We start from the raw sequence: 22869 nt of genomic DNA on the forward strand, positions 1-22869 counted from the left end.
AACAGGACAGAACATTATCAAGCAATAAAGCCATAAAAGCAAAAGTGAAGGTTTAACAATCTTTGCACCGATATTATTGCATGCTTTTTGGTTTACATACAGTATGCGATATTGTCTACAACTGACAATAGTCAGCAAATAATGAGCACATCTGAACTATGACACACAGAGGTCTGATACCTTTATTTAAACTTAAAACCTGCGTAATCTCTCACCTACCGCCGCCTTATATTGTGTTCAGATGAGTAACACCGATCTTTAATTAAAAATTGAAAAAATGTTATAAGCTCTATTATTAATTTTATATATATTATAAACGTTATAACAATTAAATCAGACACACACAAATCATCAGTGTGTTTACATGAGAATTAAAACCAAAGTTTTAATTTCTCCTAAATTTGGCAAACTGTCAGTCACAGCTTTAAAGGGATACTCCACCCCAAAATGAAAATTTTGTCATTAATCACTTACCCCATGTCGTTCCAAACCCATAAAAGCTCCGTTCATCTTCGGAACACAATTTAAGATATTTTGGATGAAAACCGGGAGGCCTGTGACTGTCCCATAGAGTGCCAAATACGTGTATTTAGCTTTGATTTGAAATAAAACAGCACATCCTTGTGGCACGGATGATACAGAAGAGCATACACAGCATTCGGTGATATGGAGAGACGCAAAGAAGACCATTGATAAAGAAATTATTGAATAAAGTTGTTATTTTTGTTTTCTTCGCTTACAAAAAAGTCATGGCCTAATGGTTAGAGAGTTTGACTCCTAACCCTAAGGTTGTGGGTTCGAGACTTTAGCAAGGCCACCGAACCCCCAACTGCTCCCCAGCAGCATAAATGGCTGCCCACTGCTCCGGGTGTGTGTTCACAGTGTGTGTGTATTCACTGCTGTGTGTGTGCACTTTGGATGGGTATCCATCTTGATTTCTTCACAGCACGTGTGAAAAAGAGCTCAATTAAATTGTTATATGCTGGAAATAAAGAAGAGCTCTTGCATCACTTTATACAATAATATCCTAAATACAATGCTTGCTTCAAAAGATTTTATTTGTGAGGTAAAACACGTGATGCTTCCATGCAAATGCTTTTTGCACAAGCGCTGTGAAACAGCCCTCGCGCTTCTTGCCACTAGGCGCAGGAAGGTTGCAATTGTGCTTTATTTAAAAACAAATTAGAATATTTTTTATGTCTCTGTACAATCAATTACAACATCATTCATTGATTTATAATCTAGCAACACAGAAAGTTTCTTTTCCATTACTATAATTGTCGGAGAAGTTCTATAATACCAAAAGTCTGACATTGCTCATTATTTACGTGTATATACATCCACTCAGAAGAACAAGCACTGTAAAATGAGTGTAAAAAAATCATACTACAATGAGGTTATTTCTGTGTTTTTCTATTTTATTTTCTTGAATCATGAGCGTCTGATCACACACAGTTTGTGTGGGGACGGATTCAAAGTTATTCCTATTACTCCTTTGAGATCCAGATCATCTCCAGACACTCCAGGTGGAGTTGAGAAGCGGTAGCTCTGAAGAAGGGAGGTGAAGAACAGGAAGAGCTCCATCCTGGCCAAACTCTCTCCAAGACAAACCCTGCGTCCTGAGAGAGAGAGAGAGAGAGAGAGAGAGAGAGAGAGAGAGAGAGAGAGAGAGAGAGAGAGAGGCTGTTGAATTGTTTGTTTAAAATGTTGTCTAGTTAGGCAGCACAACATGTTTTGGAACAGAGTTAATGGGAGCTGGAGGGCCGATGCTCAGTTGGCTGGTCTGCCTCAAGTAGTTCAAATGCATTACTTTACAATAAATGTTAGTGATTTTACTGGTTTCCTTTCTTTTTCTATAATTCCTTCAAATAAAAAAGACCATTACTATCTAAAACTGCTTTGGTCCCCTGAATGTTCAAGACATGGTTTCGGCCTTCAGCTGAAGTTTCTCTGTACCTGCAGAAAAGGGTATGAAAGCCTCTCTTTTGACGAACTGGCCCTTCTCATCAAGGAAGTGTTCTGGGTAAAAGCTGTTTGGTTTTTCCCATTCACTCGGATCCTTCAAAACAGACGTCAGCAGAGGAACTACAGTGGTGCCCTAAAAAATGGAGAAAAGACCAAAACCTTAATGATCAAGATGCACATGGTATCTTCACTAGGGCTTATACATATTAATTCTTCTGACCGACCTTCTTGATGAAGTATCCATTGAAGGTAACATCACAGCTGGTTACATGCGGTAGACTCAAGGGTACTATATTGGCCAGTCTTTGAGTTTCATGAATCACTGCATCTGTGTACGGTAATTTCTTTCTGTCTTCCACCACTGGCTGACGTCCACCGATCACTCTGTCAATCTCCTCCTGAACTCGATCTGACACAAATACAAAACATCCTTTGGACACCACTAAATTCAAAAATTAGGAAAACTCTTGACATTAATATGTTTTTACCCTGTATATGAGGATATTTGGCCATTAGCATCAGACCCCAGCGCAGAGTTGTTCCTGTGGTGTCAGTACCAGCAACAAAGAGATTTGTCACCGACATCATAAGATTGTCCTGGTGAAAGTACGAGTCTTTCTTGCCAGATTTCTGTCAAATGCAATCCACAAAATGCATATTTATTCAGTTTTTATATTCATTATTTATTCACTGAGCTAAAAACTCATTAAAATGAATATACTACCCAAAATGAAAGTAGACCTATTCAGATCTTGTGCAAAATGATGATTTTCATCTTCAGTGTTAATTTACAGTAAAGGGAATCATAAGTGAAAATTCGATGAGCCAAAAAAATATATAAATAATGAAGTACCTCTTCGCTCTGTTTACGGATGAGAAAAGAGTCGACAAATCCTCTGCGGTCGAGTGGATTCAGAGTATCCAAAAGCCCATTGATCAAATTCATCATCTGTTGTCTATTTTGCAGAATATTGTGTATAATAATCTTTTTGTCTTTCAGGAATGGACCCAACCATGGAAATATGTTGTACAGCTAGAAATGGACAATGAGAGACGAGAAATACTGAGTGACACGTTCTCCAAAGATGCACTTTCACAAGTATCTGTGGTAGTTTTTATGTCATTCTACAAAACAGCAGTGACAGGTAGTATTTTAACTTTGTTAATGTATCTGTGTAAAATTTTATTACCTATACTTTATCAAAAGATATCAACATCCGCTCCTAGATGGGAAACGTCTGATTCATGAATGAGCTGATTGTTTTCAGTTAACTTCACAACTCACACTGAATGATTCATTGGTCAGTCAGAGTGATCCAGTTAACAACTGACTGAACTGTTCATGACCCTGAGTGTGTGTGCGACTGATGGTGCGAAAAGTTGCTAATGCTAATTTTTAGTTTTGATTTTTGTAAATGAAAATCATATTTAGATTATGATTTTTAAAAATTAGTGAAATAAATCTGCTGTAAAAGGGTGATCTGTTTAAGTTTAATTTTAGTACTTTATACAGAACTGCAAAACAGTTCCATATGTGTAAATAATAATTGTCATTTTATTAATTCTGGTTAACATATACAGGTGCATCTCAGTAAATTAGAATGTCATAGAAGAGTTCATTTATTTCAGTAATTCAACTCAAATTGTGAAACTCATGTATTAAATAAATTCAGTGCACACAGACTGAAGTAGTTTAAGTCTTTGGTTCTCAACAAATTAGAATATGGTGACATGCCAATCTGCTAATCAACTCAAAACACCTGCAAAGGTTTCCTGAGCCTTCAAAATGGTCTCTATGTTTGGTTCACTAGGCTACACAATCATGGGGAAGACTGCTGATCTAACAGTTGTCCAGAAGACAACCATTGACACCCTTGACAAGGAGGGTAAACCACAAACATTCATTGCCAAAGAAGCTGGCTGTTCACAGAGTTCTGTATCCAAGCATGTTAACAGAAAGTTGAGTGGAAGGAAAAAGTGTGGAAGAAAAAGATTCACAACCAACCGAGAGAACCGCAGCCTTATGAGGATTGTCAAGCAAAATCGATTCAAGAATTTGAGTGAACTTCACAAGGAATGGACTGAGGCTGGGGTTAAGGCATCAAGAGCCACCACACACAGACGTGTCAAGGAATTTGGCTACAGTTGTCATATTCCTCTTGTTAAGCCACTCCTGAACCACAGACCTGGGCTAAGGAGAAGAAGAACTGGACTGTTGCCCAGTGGTCCAAAGTCCTCTTTTCAGATGAGAGCAAGTTTTGTATTTTATTTGGAAACCAATGTCCTAGACTCTGGAGGAAGGGTGAAGAAAAGAAATGTGACTCAAGAAATTTTGGAGCACTTCATGCTTCCTTCTGCTGACCAGCTTTTTGAAGATGCTGATTTCATTTTCCAGCAGGACTTGGCACCTGCCCACACTGCCAAAAGCACCAAAAGTTGAATGACCATGGTGTTGGTGTGCTTGACTGGCCAGTAAACTCACCAGACCTGAACCCCAGAGAGAATCTATGGAGTATTGTCAAGAGGAAAAATGAGAAACAAGAGACCAAACAATGCAGATGAGCTTGAAGGCCACTGTCAAAGAAACCTGGGCTTCCATACCACCTCAGCAGTGCCACAAACTGATCACCTCCATGCCACGCCGAATTGAGGCAGTAATTAAAGCAAAAGGAGCCCCTACCAAGTATTGAGTACATGTACAGTAAATGAACATACTTTCCAGAAGGCCAACAATTCACTAAAAAAATATTGGTCTTATGAAGTATCCTAATTTGTTGAAATAGTGAATTGGTGGGTTTTTGTTAAATGTGAGCCAAAATCATCACAATTAAAAGGACCAAAGATTTAACCTACTTCAGTCTGTGTGCACTGAATTCATTTAATACACGAGTTTTGAAATTTGAGTTGAATAACTGAAATAAATGAACTTTTCCACGACATTCTAATTTATTGAGATGCACCATCATTCAAATTACCATCATTGAAGTCGATCCAGAAACCCGAACATTTTCGTTTGCTCTGTCGACCATTTGAGTGAATTGAGGGTCTGTGTATTCAAATCTGCTGCCGTAAACGATAGATGAGATGATGTTTGACACAGCGTAGTTCACAGGCTGTGTCGTGTCGAAGGGTTTTCCTGTGAAGAAGAAGAAACAACAAACCGTCTCTCAGTGGAACTTATAAACTAAGAGCATGATTGCATGTGTGTGTCTCAGCTTGTACCTTCAAACTTATCAAAAACTCTCCTTTCAGATACTGAATTTCCTCTATGATTTTCTCTTCACTTCCTCTTTTGCCCATCCCAAAGTCCCGCAGGTTGCTGAGAGCGAAGCGTCGCATCTCTTTCCAGTTCTCTCCATTGGAAAACAGGATCCCTGATCAACACAAAACCATCAGCCCATTAGTCTGCAGCAACACCAGCAGAAAGTTAAGCAGTGAGTTAAACATGCATTAACCATATACCTTTGGGACATAAACATTAATGCATTTTATGGCAGGTTAATAAGTGACAAGTCATTTCACAAATGACTGGTCATGAATTTATATGTTACACATTCTGTCACCAAATATTACTAGTAACCTACATATACTCACTTAAGACAGAGCATGCACAATTTCAAGCCAACAGTCCCATAATTAAATGCATTTTAAGGGTTTTCATTATTAAAGTGGCTGATTCCCACCAAATGTTATATACATCCTTAGCTCATATTTTGGCAAATTTCATGAAAATCCGTTTTTATTTTTTTTCAGTAGTCATACACATTTGAGTATATTTCATTGGGCTTGAGAGGCCATGAAGATCTGAATGCTTGTGCAACAGCTTTTTTTGGTGTTTTGTGAAATGTCTTGCATTTACAGTTTGAACATTCATTTGGGGCAGAAAAAAAAGAAGAAGAATCTTACCATGCTCTCTGTTCATTAACCTGAAACTAGGTCCAATATCTCTGTCACCAAACTCTTCTGCATGGTTCACAAGAGCTTCTTTGACAGTTTTGTATCCAACTAAGAGCACAGTTTTTTTGGGACCCAGAAACACTTGGAATATGTTCCCGTAGGTTTTAGACAGCTGGAGAACACAGAGAAAGACATTTACAAACAAATCTCAAAATGTTAGGCTACTGTTAGTATTGAATGTGTTTAAGTCAAGTTCTCGCCTCAAAAAAGGTGTCAAAGGGTCTCGTGAGGTCAAGGGTCAGCAGGTTCCCCAGCAGCGGCAGTGGTTTGGGTCCCGGTGGCTCTTTCCCTTCTTTCTGAGATTTGGATCCAGTAGAAAGCAAATACAAAACCAGAAGCAACAGCAAAGCTCCCAGTAATGTACCTGTGCTGGAAAACTGCAGCAGCGACTCGAAAACAGCCATTTTCTCTCTGAGCTTCTCAACTGATGCACTCACACATTTATAGCAGCTGTGTAAGGGAGGGACCCTAAACATTTCTTTAAATCCATGAGAAGAAAGGGTTGGTGTGGTTAGTGTGTATGTGACAGGCCGTGATGAATTATTAATCTTCTTCAGCATGTTAAAACAGGACAGGAATATTTAACATATGATGTAATATAATATAACAGGCCATGAAAGACAAAATTTAGGTTTAACACAATCTTTTCACTAATACTATTGCATGCTTTTTGGTTTGTATATGCACTAAATATTACGATATTGTCTACAACTGACAACAGTGAGCAAATAATGAGCACATCTGAACTATGACACACAGAGGTCTGTGACCTTTATTCAACTTAAAACCGGCGTAACCTCTCACCAGCCGCCACCTTATATTGTGTTCAGATGAGTAACGTTAAATTTAAAAATAGTTTTGAGCTCTTTTATTTATTTTAGATATATTATAAACTTTATAAAAAAAATATTTATATATCACCCTCATGTCGTTCCAAACCCGTGAGACCTCCGTTCATCTTCGGAACACAGTTTAAGATATTTTAGATTTAGTCCGAGAGCTTTCTGTCCCTCCATTGAGAATGTATGTACGGTATACTGTCCACGTCCAGAAAGGTAATAAAAACATCATCAAAGTAGTCCATGTGACATCAGAGGGTCCGTTAGAATTTTTTGAAGCATCGAAAATACATTTTGGTCCAAAAATATCAAAAACTACGACTTTATTCAGCAGCGTCGTACATCAGCGGCGTCACTGCAGTGTTGTGAACGTGCTCACAACAGACCCGGAAGAGAAGAAAATGCTGAATAAAGTTGTAATTTTTGGAGCAAAAATGAATCACCTTAACCTCTTCCTAGCCATGCCCTAGCAACCACTGTTGAGCACCCTAGCATTCCAAACCCAAAGAGGCATATCTTCAAATCTGAATGTCACAGACGCTTATGTGTTGTTTTATATCATTCATACTGGCAGCAGCGGAGTGGCAATCGGGAGAGTCTGGACTTTTCCCGGGGGGCCGGTAGTGTTTTGAGGCCGCGAGGGACAGTCTGATAATAGTTATACATTGCGAGTTATATTAGCAACACCATCTGGCGGCCTGATGTGCGGCTGCTTCCCGCTGGTCAAACTGTGCAGCCTCTCTGCTCAACACAGTATATAAAAGTGCTCAACCCGTTCGGCAGGTCCAACCATGTCTAGGATTTTCAAAAATATAAGGGGATCAGTGAGCACCCCTCCCCAAATGGTATAGCCTGTCGGCCTTTGATGTAAAAAGCTGCCGAACACCTCTTTTTCCTCGTCATGGTTTGGAAGTCTAACATCCGTGTGAGTGAGTTTAAATGATGGAAAGGCAAAAAAAGAAAACTGAAAGGTGGCGCTGGAGAAGGTCAGACTCAAAAGGGAAAAAAATTATGGAGGAGGAGGTAGTGAAATGCTCCAAAAATAACAGACATATTCCAGGGCTCAACGAGCAAAGATACTACAGGTGAAATAAACTGAAGCACATGTCGTCAAAGCTAGGCAAAGATGGGAATTAGCAAAACATGATAACATTCAGCCAGCCAGCCAAAAGCTTGTGAAAATTGAAAGTAGCTGTGGTAAATATGAGACCAAAATGAATAGTTACTAGGAGTGACTCTTAAATTGTCCTTCATGGTAATGGCAGATTTCCTATTTTAAAACGAGTAACTTCCCTTGGCTGCTGCTATGTTTAGGCCTATACGGATTATGACGTTAACACTAGCAGAAGCTAACAAGCAAGGGTTGTGTCACCGTGAAAAATGGACCTTTTCAACAGGGTGATGATGACGCGTTTTAACGGGTATTATTTGCAGGGTTATTAACTCCTGTAGAACACATAGAACAAAACCTAAAACATGACGTGGCGTTGTCAAGGTAGCAATTTCGCTGGATCATCAAATCAATCTAACCATAGATGTGACCAGTAGGTTGGCTTTCTTAATATATATAAAATAATTTTGCAAGTGTTCTATGACATAGTAGTATATTTTTTTAGCAATTTTATTTTATTTTATTTTTTTGACCACCGAGGGGCGGTTTGACTACGAAATTTCCTGGTAGATTTTTGGTCCCACTCCGCCCCTGCATAGTGGCAAGCAGGTTTGGGGTTCTTTGCACTCATACTATAAAATAGATCCAAAAAATTGAAAAAAAATATAGGAAGTCCTATATCCTTGCTTCAGAATATTGTAGAGACATAGGACTTGGTTCTTTGCACTCATACTAGCAAATAGGACTCCCAACATGCTACACATGCTAGCAGTGAAAAGCTACATGCTAATAGTGATTAGCTAAAAGTGCTAAAACATGCAAAAAAAAAAAAAAAGTAATTGCTAAAACATGATTAACATTCATCAAAATGTGTTAGCGTCATGTTAACATTATTCTGTAAAATGCTAGCATCGCCTAGCTAAGTGCTAAAACATGCTAAAAAATCCTAAAGCATACTAGGATTGCCTATCTAAGTGCTAAGGCATGCTAATAGCACGAATGGCTCATTCTCAGCAGGCTGTTTCAGTGTTTCACTGTTTATTTGGCCTGATATATTGACGGCCAAATGATTCAAGAGTAATGGTTTATCACTTTATTACACAGCTGTTTCAATGTAGATCAAATCAGACTTAAAGTAATTAAACATTGTGCAATACTTTTATACCTGTACTTCATATAACATTACTGGCTCATGTTGATAGTTAATGTGATGAACTCCGGTTCATCTAATACAAAAAAAGATAAAAAATGGGTTGACATTCGTTCTCCTTTCCTATGGCTGAACCTTCACCTGTCGGAGTATGATAAGCTTTTATTGCTAACTGTGTCAGGGGCTGACAGGAAAACGGAGGCTGTAACATTGTGTTTTGATTCTTACAGACGAGTGCTAACAGGTTCAAGAACACAAGCTCAAGGTAAATTGATGGCATAAAATAGTGAAACTATTATCCAAACTAACATACAAACTAAAAAAACAAAAATTAAACATTAACATTTAAACATAACGCTTTTATCAAAACCTACTTACAAATGAGGACACAAAGAGAGGATAAAAGACCGGTCAAGTCAACTAAAGACATAAAATGTGCTATGACAAGTCTCAGTTAGCCTAACGAAATACACGTAGCAAGGTTGTTTTTGAGTTTTTTTAGGGGTAGAATTTTTAGGGGTATCTTTTAGCTTTTGTACTGATCCCACCCCAGTTACAGCTTTGTACATTTTTGCTGAAAGTGATACACTCGTAAAACAACAAAATTAATCAAGTGTCAGCAGGTTCCCTAGTCTCAGACGTTACCCCTAGGACCGTTGGTTAAACGTCTGATGCATTTGGGTCATAAAAGTGGAAACACTTCTGGAGTGTCGAAGTCGTTATCGGATTGGTTGAATTCTACAGGATTTCCGCGAGATGTGTGTCGCGTTCTTTAACGCTCCGCCTGGAAACAAAGATACCGTGGTGCCAAACCCCCTCATGAAAGAAGAAAGCAGCCGTGTTCACAACTGTGACGATGAGCGATTATTAGGATCAACTAAACGCTAGATTTTCAAAAGTATGTGACATATTTAAAGTTTGCGGCATCTTTAAAATGTGTCAGAGAGATTTACACACCGGTCTGTTATTGTGGCGACATTTCCACACCTCGAAACATGACGATGAACAAAACGAACTGTGATTGGTTGTTTGACATGTCGGTCAAACGACCTCATGGGTGGGCGTTGGCCAATGAAAGATGCCATGAATTCGAAACATGAACAATAAGCAAAAACCACAGTAAGGTGCCCACACAGTCATCACCACCAACTAAAACAGTGATTGCCTTAAAACATATTTTATTTGTTAAGTAAACTACAACAATGCATTTTTCTTTAAGTAGCGGAAATGAATCTCCATACAAACACATCAACTCCATAAACACTCGACTCTTCACGCGCTTCCTGCCAGTGGGCCTGGAAGGCTTGCTATTACAAATTACAATAGCTTTTTATTTCTCCAAACTATCAGTAACAACATTCTTCATTGATGAATAATTTATATATATATATATATATATGTATATGTATATGTATATGTATATATATATTATATATGTATATATTATATAATATATATATATATATATATATATATAAATAAACAAACACACAAAAAATCTTTCATATATTATTATCTTTACAATAACAATCAGCCACACTGCCCACACACACAAATCCTGTTAGCACAAAGTTCATGAGTGCATCTCTCACCTCTGATACACTTCAGCCTGGAGTGACTTCACACCTGCTTTCACAGACCTGTGATGCAACATTCCGTCAGATGCATCATGTGCACAAAGTGGCCCTGTCAATCAAATCAGCTCCCAAAAATGGGTCACAGATTTCCCCTCGGGGTCACATAAATGGTGCACAGTTAGGACAGGTTGTGTGTTGCACATTCTTAAAAACCCAGACTACATTAACTACACATTCACTTACAAGAATAAATGCTCATTCACACCAAGGGTGAAAACTTGATATCATTTTAAAAGTCGTTTATTTTAAAATAATGGTCCACACCAACTACAGGGATGATGATACAGAGGAACAATGTTGTTGCAAAACATTTTTTTTTTTTTTTTTGCAGCTGATGAACTGATTATGAAAACATAGACAGCAAATCAGAATTCATCCTGATGTAAAGAGCTCAAGGATTTCAATTGACAGACAAAACTACAGTGCATGTGTATAATAAACAGAAATAAATCAGAATTGCAAGATATAAAACCCGAATTCTGACCCCCAGTGCTTTTCCTGTTCTGCCTGTTGTTGTGTTAATCATTTTTCAATGTTCTGATGTTCAGATACTGGCTCTCATACAAACAGTAACCAACTGTATCTAGCTTCTATAAATGGCAATAAAAGCTGCTATAAAGTATTCATTCTCCGCAGGCTGAGGGAAAGTTACCTCCGGTCAGTTTCACTGTTTATTTGGCCTGATATATTGACGGCCAAATGTGTCGGGAGTAATGCTTCATCACTATATGACACAGCTGTTTCAGTGTAGATCAGATCAGACAGACGGTAATGAAACATTGTGCAACACACTTTTATATCATCTCTGTACTGCAGTATATCAAAACATTAGTGGATCATGCTGATAGTTCATGTGATGAACTCCACCTGTGGCTCATCTACTACTTAAAAATAAAGAAATAAAGAAATAAAAAAAAAACAGCTGATTCAAAGACATTTTTATGATGAAAAGTTAGTGAAGAGAAAAGATTGTGAAGCACAGGAAGTTCACACATTTAAAAGTGACTTTTGTTGCCGCTGTAGTGAAAGAAGCACTGACATCTGTCCTCCTTTCCCATGGCTGAACCTTCACCTGTCTGAGGATGATTAGCTTTTATTGCTAACGGTGTCAGGGGTTGACAGGAACACAGAGGCCGTAACATGTCAAGTTTTCATTCTTATGCACGAGTGCTAACAGGTCTGAGAACACAAAAGCTCAAGATGAATAATGGCATTAAATAGTGAAATTATCGTATCTGGTTTTTTTTTAAACTCATACACGTACACTCAAACACACTGAAACTGGGATTGTACTCTTTGAAAATATGATAAAATATATCTTTAAGGCACTAATATGTAGCATTTAGGGGTAATTAAGATACAAAGATTTATCTTTTAGCTTCTGTACCTTAGGGTACTGACCCAGTTACTTTATACCTTTTATTCCAAGTTATGTAAGCTACTCGTAAAACTCTATAAAATTAATTTTAACCTCCTTCTTTTTTCAGAACAATGCTAACACCGCTCTTACACCTTCTGATACTGTTAATAAAGTCACTGAATACATTGCTGCAGTTTAAATAGGGAAACAAATAGTATGAAGAAATCATATTTAAGCACTAAAATATGAGTATAATATGGATTATGTCATGAAAATAATTACGGAAATATGTATACGCTAAAAAAAATATTAGTATATATAATAAAAGTATTAAATTATTTAAAAAGACATAATAAATACCACATAAATTATATTTTTGTCCTTGAAAATTAACAATAAATGGGAAAAAAAGAGAGTCATGGTACTTAAAGGGCCAGTTAACCTAAAAAGTAATTTTGTCAATATTCTTTCACTCAGATTTCTCTCTATATGATTTTCTTCTGTGTAACACAAAACTGATATCTTGGAAAAAAATGTTAAGAACAAACAATGGCGTTCATTGACTTTCGATGAATGAACAAAAACATCTGTTCTGTTATGCAGAAGTCATTCAGTATTTATACATTTGTAATAATAATAATAATACAATTATTCAAGTAATTTACACTCCTGAACTGAAGTTAATTATTAACTGTTGACAGCTGGTTTATCTGGATTACATAATAGACTCACATTTCCGAGTTTGGAGCTGGAAAGTAAACTAGAGCAGGTTTGCTAGGTTTAGTTGTTAATTATTGCAGAAATGAGTCATCAGTGTGTGAACGGGATCATAGGATAATAAACACAATCTATATGAAAAGAAAAAGACTCCAGAACACAATTCCTTTGCGTAAGGCAGATTTATTAAAAAAGGAAATGGCAATACTTCTATTTCTCACGAGGTTCATTTAGTGATACAGTACACAAGATTACAATGTAAATTCCCTTTTTGCATTACGGCATACATTTGACCATTTTAAATCAACATTGTCATTCCCAAGTTTGTCTTCTCGAGTCTCAAAATGCAATATTTCAAACAAGCAGTTCAGACACGACAGCCAGAGCACTGTGCAAAACACACCAATCAACGACAAAAACGTAGAAAAGAAACAATGTGTGGTCAGTCACCGTCAAGCCCTGTTTATCTACGTACAGTACGTCAGTGTGTTCGATTGAGCCTGCGTTTTCTTCCTTCCTACCAAATACATTCAGTTCTCATAAATGTGGACGGAAACATGGTCAGAGTGATGTCAGTACGGTCTGGAAGGGAAGCCAAGCTGCTTTCATTTTAAATCATCGTAATGATGTAGAATCATGTTCAACAAAGACTCGCTGATGTGAGTGACTAAGAGGAAATCTAGCATAAACAATGTAGAAATGAGATTAGCAGCCTGACCTGAGAGTCACTGAGCCTCGTCAACATGAATCTTCAAAACATTCAATGCAAAAAATTGATTTTACAGACAACTAATCTTACGTTAAACCCTCCTGCATTGCACTACTTCGTGTTTCTGTGAGCTCTTTTATGGATTTTGTGAAGTTGCATGAATTGGTCCATGTCAGTAGTGCAAGATAACATAACAAAAAACAAAAGCTTGTGGTTTTTGCTCTGTGACAGAATCACACAAGCGGACATTTAGTGTATCTAAGATAAATTCAGTTTAATGTGTAAAAAAAAAAAAAAAAAAGTGCACTGTACGTCCTTTAGTGGTCATCTGCGAAATTACACAAAGCCCAAAGAATCCTCCATCATCACAATCTGGAGAAGAAATGTCACACGGGTAAAAATTATAACTAGAAATGTGGAGGGAAAAGCATTAAAACATCTGTGGTCTCATTGAAAAAATTAGCAGCGAAAAAAATGAAAAGTGACTTTTTTTTTATATACATAAGAAAGAATTGTATTACTAGGAATGATTTCCTTTTTTGGAAGATAAATTTGATTTCTAACAAACAGCTATCTATAAATGCCTAGATAATGCTAATAAATCTATTGTATAAATTCTATAAATGACTTAAAGCTATTCTATCAAATTTTTACATTCATATTCAGCGACTTTTCTTGTAAATGTTATATTCTACAACATTGCAAATCCCAAAGAAGCAGCTTTTATATCATGTTTTTGGACACTGCATTATATATCCTATATTTCTGGCCTTATTGTGCATATGCTATCAGGAAAGGGGCGAAGCGCATGTACCTTCAGTATCGAGACCACAGTAGAAAACAGGTGAGGAGAAACGAACAAAAAAATACTTTTATAAATAACACAGCAAAGTGCACACGAGACATCCTGTCTGTCACGCTTACAGATGATAAACAAACGTCTTTTCTTTTCGGTGCGGACACCAACCGATTAAAAACCAAAGACTGTTTCCGATGGTGTGACGAACGTCCCGTTGGAACTCAAACTGCTCGCAAACGCGCACACAGACTTGAAATAAACACCCTACTGGCGGAGACCTCGGGTTAGTGGTTCTGTCTGTGCCACGCAGTGTTTGAGTCTGGAAGTGTGTGTTACGTACGGATGATCATGTCAGAGATGCGTATGTGAAGAGAGACACCTGAGCAATGTCCAGTGGTCCCAGGCTGTACCTCCTACTCATCAGGTAAAGGTCAGATCGAGGAGCTCCGCCCCTTTAGTGCTTGAGCGTGTCATTTCCTGCAGGCCTCAGCGCAGTGCTGGAACTGGGCAAAGCTGAGGAACACCTGCTCCAGTGAGATCTGGCTGACGCAGTAGTCCTCGATGCTGTACTTCTCTTTGGCTGTTTCCAGAACACCAAAAACCTGGGACATAAAGACACAGAAATGTGTTAGAAGTGCATTTAAGACATTTGCCGAACTGTGCCTTTTTCTGAACCAGAAACAATCTCAGCAGCATATAAATCTCAGCGGCATATAAAATCCATTAAAATGCTTCTTTAGCTTGTTCAACAGTGAAAGTGAAACCAAAAATGTGAACTGTTGTCATTTTATATGAGATGAGTAAATAATGTTCAGAACTGAAAATGAGCATAAGCAAATTCAATAAATTTTTAGATGTAAAAAAAATGAATGTCAATTAAAATAGTGAGTAAAAAAAAAAAAAAAAAGAGTATGTTTATGTAAATACTGGTTATGTTGTGCACTGTGGTTACGTTGCATAAAAATTTAAATAAATAAATTGAAATCAAGTTTATAAAATTGTATAAAAAAAAAAGAAATTTAATTATCACTTGTCTGTCTGTCACACTGGAAATGGACAACTAGTGTACTGCATAGATGTGTATTATGACCAATATTAGATCAAATATAGTAAGGAAACTATATACATTACAGCTGAATGGTGTCCTTTTAACTATTATTTTAATCATTTATGGTGCATTTATTATTTAATTGTGTGTAAAAATACCCAAAACATATCATCAATATCATTAAATGCAATAAAAATCATTTTTAATTAATCTAAGATTGTTTCTTGTTTATTTGTCACACTGGAATATCAAGTCCTGTGCCTTGCATTATGGGAAAGTCACAATTTGGTCAATCTGGGGATATTATATATGTACTGAGCTTTTTCATACTGTTTGCAGTGTACATACTGCAGAAATAGTTTTAAGCTATTTGAAACATCACAATGTGTCTGAGACGTACCTGTGCCCAGGTGAGAGTTTTGTCAGTCAGGTGATAGTGGACCATCCCCTGGTGTTCATCCTTCAGTGAACTTCCTGTGAGAGGCATCAGGTGAAAGTTATAAAAGCCGTCACACTGTCCAGCGGGAATACAGAGCATGTCACTTAGATACCTGGGAAGGTGCTTTCAATGAAGTCTTTGAAGAGCTGAAGGTCCATCTCCTCTAACTCCGTCTCCACTCGGACCTTCGCCAGCAGTGTGTACCCGCTCCCAAACTTGCTCTTCAGGTGCTGTGGGCTGCCTAGACATTTGAACTGGCCGTTCACCATGACAGCCAGCCGGGTGCACAGCGCCTCACACTCCTCCATACTGCAGAGAGATAATGAGAAACGGTTTGTTCTGATGCAACATGCTTCTTCTCACTTCCAGTCCATATCTGCAGTAGTCCGGTGACGTGTGGCTCACCTGTGTGAGGTTATGATGATGGCTTTGCCAGACTCTCTGGTGCGGGTAATTGCGTCCCACAGCAGCCGTCTGGCCACAGGGTCCATGCCAGTGGACGGCTCGTCCAGGAAGATCACGGGCGGCCCACCGATCAGAGCCATGCCTGCACTCAACTTCCTCTTATTGCCACCACTGTGTAGGATTCAATAGATGACATATAATACACGCTAACAGCATATAACAAACCAATGCTTGAACTTCTGACATTCAGAGTGTTCCTGCTGCATCTGTTTCCCTACACTTCAATAAACTAGTCCATCATATTCACTCACGCATTTATCCAAAAATCAATCCATCGCATCTAACATTCCATGCATGATATTAAACCATCATCTAACCATCAAACCTAATCATCTGTCATATTTAACACAATCTATATATCAAATCTAACCAGCCATCATATTTAGCCATGCATTCAACATATCTAACAATCATATCTAGCTAGCCATTCATCATATTTAACCATACATCATCTATCCATCTACCCACAAATCATATCTAACGACACATGAATCATATCTAACCATCCACTAATCATATCTAACGACACATGAATCATATCTAACCATCCACTAATCATATATATCATCCACTAATCATATCTAACGACACATGAATCATATCTAACCATCCATTAATCATATCTAACCACCCACGAATCATATCTAACCACCCACGAATCATATCTAACCATCCACTAATCATATATATCATCCACTAATCATATCTAACGACACATGAATCATATCTAACCATCCACTAATCATATCTAACCATCCACTAATCATATCTAACCATCCATGAATCATATCTAACCATCCATGAATCATATCTAACCATCCATTAATCATATCTAACCATCCATGAATCATATCTAACTGTCCACTAATCATATCTAACATCCACAAATCATATCTAACCATCCACGAATCATATCTAACCATCCATGAATCATATCTAACCATCCACGAATCATATCTAACATCCACAAATCATACCTAACCATCCACGAATCATATCTAACCATCCATGAATCATATATAACCATCCACTAATCATATCTAACCACACATTAAGAATCATATCTAACCATCCATTAATCATATCTAGCTATCCACCAATCTTATCTAACCACCCACGAATCATATCTAACCATCCACGAATCATATCTAACCATCCACGAATCATATCTAACATCCACGAATCATATCTAACCATCCACGAATCATATCTAACCATCCACGAATCATATCTAACATCCATAAATCATATCTAACCATCCACGAATCATATCTAACCATCCATTAATCATATCTAACCATCCACGAATCATATCTAACCATCCATTAATCATATCTAACCATCCATGAATCATATCTAACATCCATTAATCATATCTAACCATCCATTAATCATATCTAGCTATCCACCAATCATATCTAACCACCCACGAATCATATCTAACCATCCATTAATCATATCTAACCATCCACGAATCATATCTAACCATCCATTAATCATATATAACCACCCACAAATCATATCTAAACATCCATTAATCATATATAACCACCCACAAATCATATCTAACCATCCATTAATCATATATAACCACCCACAAATCATATCTAACATCCACGAATCATATTTAACCATCCATTAATCATATCTAGCTATCCACCAATCATATCTAACCATCCATTAATCATATCTGGCTATCCATTCATCATATTTAACCATCCATCATATCTAACTACCTACAAATCATATCTAACATCTACGAATCATATCTAATATCCATGAATCATTTCTAATCACCCATGTATCATATCTAACTATCCACCAATCATATCTAACATCAACGAATTATATCTAACATCCACTAATCATACCTAAGTTCTAACCCTACATGAATCATATCTAACCATCCACCAATCATATCTAACATCAACGAATCATATCTAACATCCACTAATCATACCTAAGTTCTAACCCTACATGAATCATATCTAACTATCCACCAATCATATCTAACATCAACGAATCATATCTAACATCCACTAATCATACCTAAGTTCTAACCCTACATGAATCATATCTAACCATCCACTAATCATATATATCAATCCACAAACCTCATCTACCATCTATGAATCATATCTAACCATGAATCATATCTAACATCCATGTATCGTATTTCACCAACCATTCATCATTGTATCTAACCACCCATGAATCATATCTACACATCCATGAAATATTTACCATCCATTTATCATATCTAACAAACCATGAATCCTATATAAACATCCATATATCATAATTAATAAATCATACTTTACCAATCCATTTTTCATCATATCTAACCACTAACTAATCTTTCACATATCATAACATTCGCATATCATGTTTAACCATCTATTCATTATATCTAACATCAAACTTTATCATCCATTGTATCTAACCATCCATCATCACATATATATCATATATAACACTCATCTATACATAAACCCAAATCATCCTTCATATCTAACCATTCATAAATCATATCTAACCATCTTTTGTATCAAATGTATCAATCCATTCATCCCATCTAACCATCTACATATCATATCTAACCCTCATATAACCATCAAATCTAATCGGCCATCATTTCTAACCAGCCATCAATCACATCAAACCATCCATCTATTTACTTTCTCTCAGGAGTCATGTTCATACCTGTAGCTGCGGACAAGTTTGTCAGCGTGAGGTTCGAGCAGCAGGGAACGCAGGACATTTTCTACACAGGCTGTGACATATTTCTCTGGGATGCCCCTCAGTCTGGCATACATGCTCAGGGTTTCCCGCCCTGTCATGTGATCTAGCACCGCGTCAAACTGGGGACAGTAGCCAATTCTCTGCTGCACCTGAAGCAAAGTCATTTAATACAGTGTTAAACCATTTACTTGTACCTTCTAGGACTAAAAAAATCTAAATATCTCCTCTCTAAAAATGAATTTCCAGTTAAGGAACTATTTCACATTAAATGGCAATATGAGATAACAAAATACTGAACCTTTTTCACATCCCGGAGGATGCTGTAGCCGTCAATAAAGGCATCTCCTGAAGTTATGCTTTCATCTCCTGTTAGCATTTTGAATGTCGTAGTCTTCCCTGCTCCATTAAATCCCAGTAAACCAAAGCACTCGCCCTTCCCAACGGCCAAAGACAAACGGTCCACCGCTAACAGCGACTGCCCGCCTGAATATACCTAGTGAAACACAACCACAGATTTTAGGAAAAAGGAAAAAAGGGACAAAAACAGTCAACTGTTCATGGCATTTCAGTGCATTGTGGCAATTACAATTGTTTTGTAAAAATATGTAAAACCTTTATAAATCCATCCAGAGCATATGGATGGATGGAAAGACTACAACACATCCTGATAACATTATTTCCAGCAATTTGTTTATTTCTGGAGAATGTTGTTGTATACCAAAAATCCCATTTAGTGGCTTTTGTGAGGCTTCCTTTGATTATGACTTAACAATCTTGAAAAAAACTGGAGAAATTTTATTTCACAACTATCTAAAAAAAATGCCTAAAATAGCAGAAAGCCATAAAAGTGACCATGATAAAATTGTTAATCATAGTTAATCAAGAAGCATGACTCTGGGCCAAATTATTCTGAAGTGATTTAGAGATTTTAACAGACTTTCTGCATGTTTTATGCACTTTGGCCTAAAGGTGGCGCCACCCGACTGGTTTTGTACACTCAGAGCATTGTGGCAATGATACAGTGGAGCTGGCATGCCAATGCAGTAAAGTACCGCAAAACACATTTTCACAGCATGTTCTGAAGATGATCTGATAATCTTTTGGAGAACTCCACTTTGAAAAGTTTGAAAATATAGGTTGAAATTTAAACCTTGAGGTATAACTCATTAACATACTGTGGTTTGTGACCAGCATACCTTGCAGAGCTCCTGTAGGATAAGCGGGCTGTCCACCATTGACTCAACCACCGGCTGGCAATCCATAACTCTCTTCCTCTCCTCCGCAACATCTCTGTCCTCAGGCTGGAGAGCTTCTTCTGCCAACAGCAAAACCTGACAACAACACACACCCACAGCTGTGATTGTTAGCATTCAAACCAATAAAATAAGAGCACTATATCCCGTGTTTACATTCCTCTCCCACCTTCTTGCGTCTCCTGCAGAGGTTGAGTAGTATGTGGACGCACCGGAGCTCGATGAGGAAAAGCAGGGCGATGAAGACAACACCTTGTAGGGACATGGCCACCAGGAAGCGGCCCACTCCGGGCTCATCCATGGAAAAGTAGTTCACTTGATAGGTGATATCTGTAGATGACCAGCCAAAATGACTATGAGAATGACTACCCAGTCCACATTGTGTGTGCCACATGATGCTAATCACTCATGCCTGCACTGCTAGCTGCTTTTAAGTGACGTCAGTCACAATAACATCAGTGCTGTTGATTGAGATTTCATTTATGGCAACATTCAAAAGATTTACCAGCTAGCAGTGCTGGTCTTACAGCTCTATCGAGACCATAAACACAGTGGATTATTTAATTAGCATAGACCAACACAGGCTAACATATTACAGAAAAACAGAAATTCAATATCCAGCGCTTCACATTTGCATAAGCGAAGTGAAACTCAGCAGGAAACCACTTTTCTAATTCATAAGATAATTCCACATCAAATCCACTACGCCTAAATGACAGGAAAATGTTTACTTCTAATTTTTCATATCTTATATCTATCATATCTGACCATCTATACATAAAATCTAACCATCCATCCATCTACTCTTATGATCCATTCTTCATTAACCATAATCCATCCATCATATCTAACCATCTATCATATAACCATTCATACATCATATCTAGCCATTCATACATCATTTCTAACTATCCATTCTACATAATTAACATAATCCATCATATCTAACCATCCACTCTTTATAGTTAACATTCATCATATCTAACCAACCATCATTCTAACATCTATATAATTTTTAACCATCTATACGTTGTATCTATTAAGCATCTGTACATCATATCTAACATCCATCCATCATTTCCAAACATCCACTCCATCATATCTAACCATCTATATCATATCTAACCATACATTTACATTTAGTCATTTAGCAGACGCTTTTATCCAAAGTGACTTACAAATGAGGACAATCGAAGCAATCAAAATCAACAAAAGAGCAACGAAACGCAAATGCTATAACAAGTCTCCGTTAGCTTAATAGGGCACATGTAGCAAGATTTTTTTTAAATTATATAATAAAAAGAAAACAGAATTTAAAAAGAATAGAGAAAACTAGTGTTTGAGGCCTTTTTGCTTTTATTAATTGTACAATAAAAAGAAAACAAATAGATAGAATACAAGAAGATTAGAAAAGCTTTTCTTTTGTAAAGATTTTTTTATAAATCTTTAAATCAACCACTGATTTAACCATTTAAATGATTTAGATCAATCGCAATGACTCGCTTATTAACAGTGACTTGATGCCACCTACTGGCGGTTTTAATTTCACATTTAAAGTTTTTTTGTAATTTTAATAATCTAAATAAACTAAATGTGACATGCTCACAAAATCCACAAAATATACAAAAAAAACACTATACTATGTTTTGTATAACTACAATAAATAATTATATAATTATATAACTAAATATAAATGTATTTTTTTCTCTCCGGGCAAGTAACTTTTATACTTGAAATAAATGGCAAATTTACTTTAACCACACGAAAATGCTTAATGTCAATCACGCATCAAATGTAACCATCTATCAATCCATCACATCTGACCAATAATTCCATTATATCTAAACTTCTATATCAGTGCTTCTCCACTCTTTCTCTCTCTCTCTATATATTTATGAATATATTTACTTGTTTTTCATGAATATATTTTACAATACAAAATTTTATAACATTTTACCAGATTTAGTCATACACATTCTCCACTAAATGGTGTTCTTTCACTAAATGTTCAGATTTTATAAAATTATTGTGCCCTCATGATTTTTCTAGAAAAACAAATTCTGCTGAATTATACACTAACCTAGTATTAGGTAACCTTATAGTAGTATTTTTGCCATAGAATATGATCATTTATTTTTTTCATTTGTTATTTTTCATTAAAATGAAGTTGTCTATGTTTGGTAGATTGTGTTTAGCACAAGAAAAAGTGAAGTCAACACAGAAATTCTACATTGATTTGAAAAGCTCCAAACTATATTGATTTAAACCTGCGCTGGTATTGGATCGGCCTAAGCACGAATTCTGAGTATGGGTCACCATACGGGCTGAATGTCACCTCACTTTGACTTTGTCCAGACACTCACCGGCCTAATGACCTAGCATGAGCTCATGATTTTCAGGTCAGGTGGTTTTTCAGGGTGATTATCAGACACTCACTGTAGGACTTGCAAATGAAGTCGGCAAAGTCGCTGGAGGTGCAGAAAGTGATGATCTCGTAGTTCTGGTAGAACTCGCTGAAGGACATGCCCAAGCAGTAATTCGGGAAGATCAGGAAGATCTTATCCAGAAGGTGAGACATGTCTTCTAGCTTGAGCTCTGAGGGAAGACAACCACAAGAACACAAGGTGTGTGAACAGACACTCTAGTAAGAACTGAAATGCAAGTGCGGACTTGCGTGT

At 37.1% G+C, this 22869-nt stretch overlaps 1 protein-coding gene and 1 pseudogene across 1 annotated transcript in view; both read right to left on the reverse strand.

The window, feature by feature from the left end:
• Window positions 1-1040: 1040 nt before the first annotated feature.
• LOC109061362 lies at window positions 1041-6375 on the reverse strand (annotated as a pseudogene).
• A 6524-nt stretch (window positions 6376-12899) lies between these two features.
• abca3b (ATP-binding cassette, sub-family A (ABC1), member 3b) overlaps window positions 12900-22869 on the reverse strand; it is a 44629-nt gene continuing 34659 nt past the window's right edge. Inside the window, exons 23-31 of the mRNA XM_042719578.1 lie at window positions 22628-22786; window positions 20361-20521; window positions 20135-20269; window positions 19237-19431; window positions 18900-19087; window positions 16137-16307; window positions 15844-16040; window positions 15693-15766; window positions 12900-14846 (exon numbers count right to left, since the gene is read on the reverse strand). Of these exons, the coding sequence (XP_042575512.1) occupies window positions 14715-14846; window positions 15693-15766; window positions 15844-16040; window positions 16137-16307; window positions 18900-19087; window positions 19237-19431; window positions 20135-20269; window positions 20361-20521; window positions 22628-22786 (1412 nt within the window). The 3' untranslated portion in view covers window positions 12900-14714. The remainder of the gene's footprint in view (window positions 14847-15692; window positions 15767-15843; window positions 16041-16136; window positions 16308-18899; window positions 19088-19236; window positions 19432-20134; window positions 20270-20360; window positions 20522-22627; window positions 22787-22869) is intronic.

This window comes from Cyprinus carpio, chromosome B3 (assembly GCF_018340385.1).
Source record: "Cyprinus carpio isolate SPL01 chromosome B3, ASM1834038v1, whole genome shotgun sequence".
Classification (NCBI taxonomy): Eukaryota; Metazoa; Chordata; class Actinopteri; order Cypriniformes; family Cyprinidae; genus Cyprinus; species Cyprinus carpio.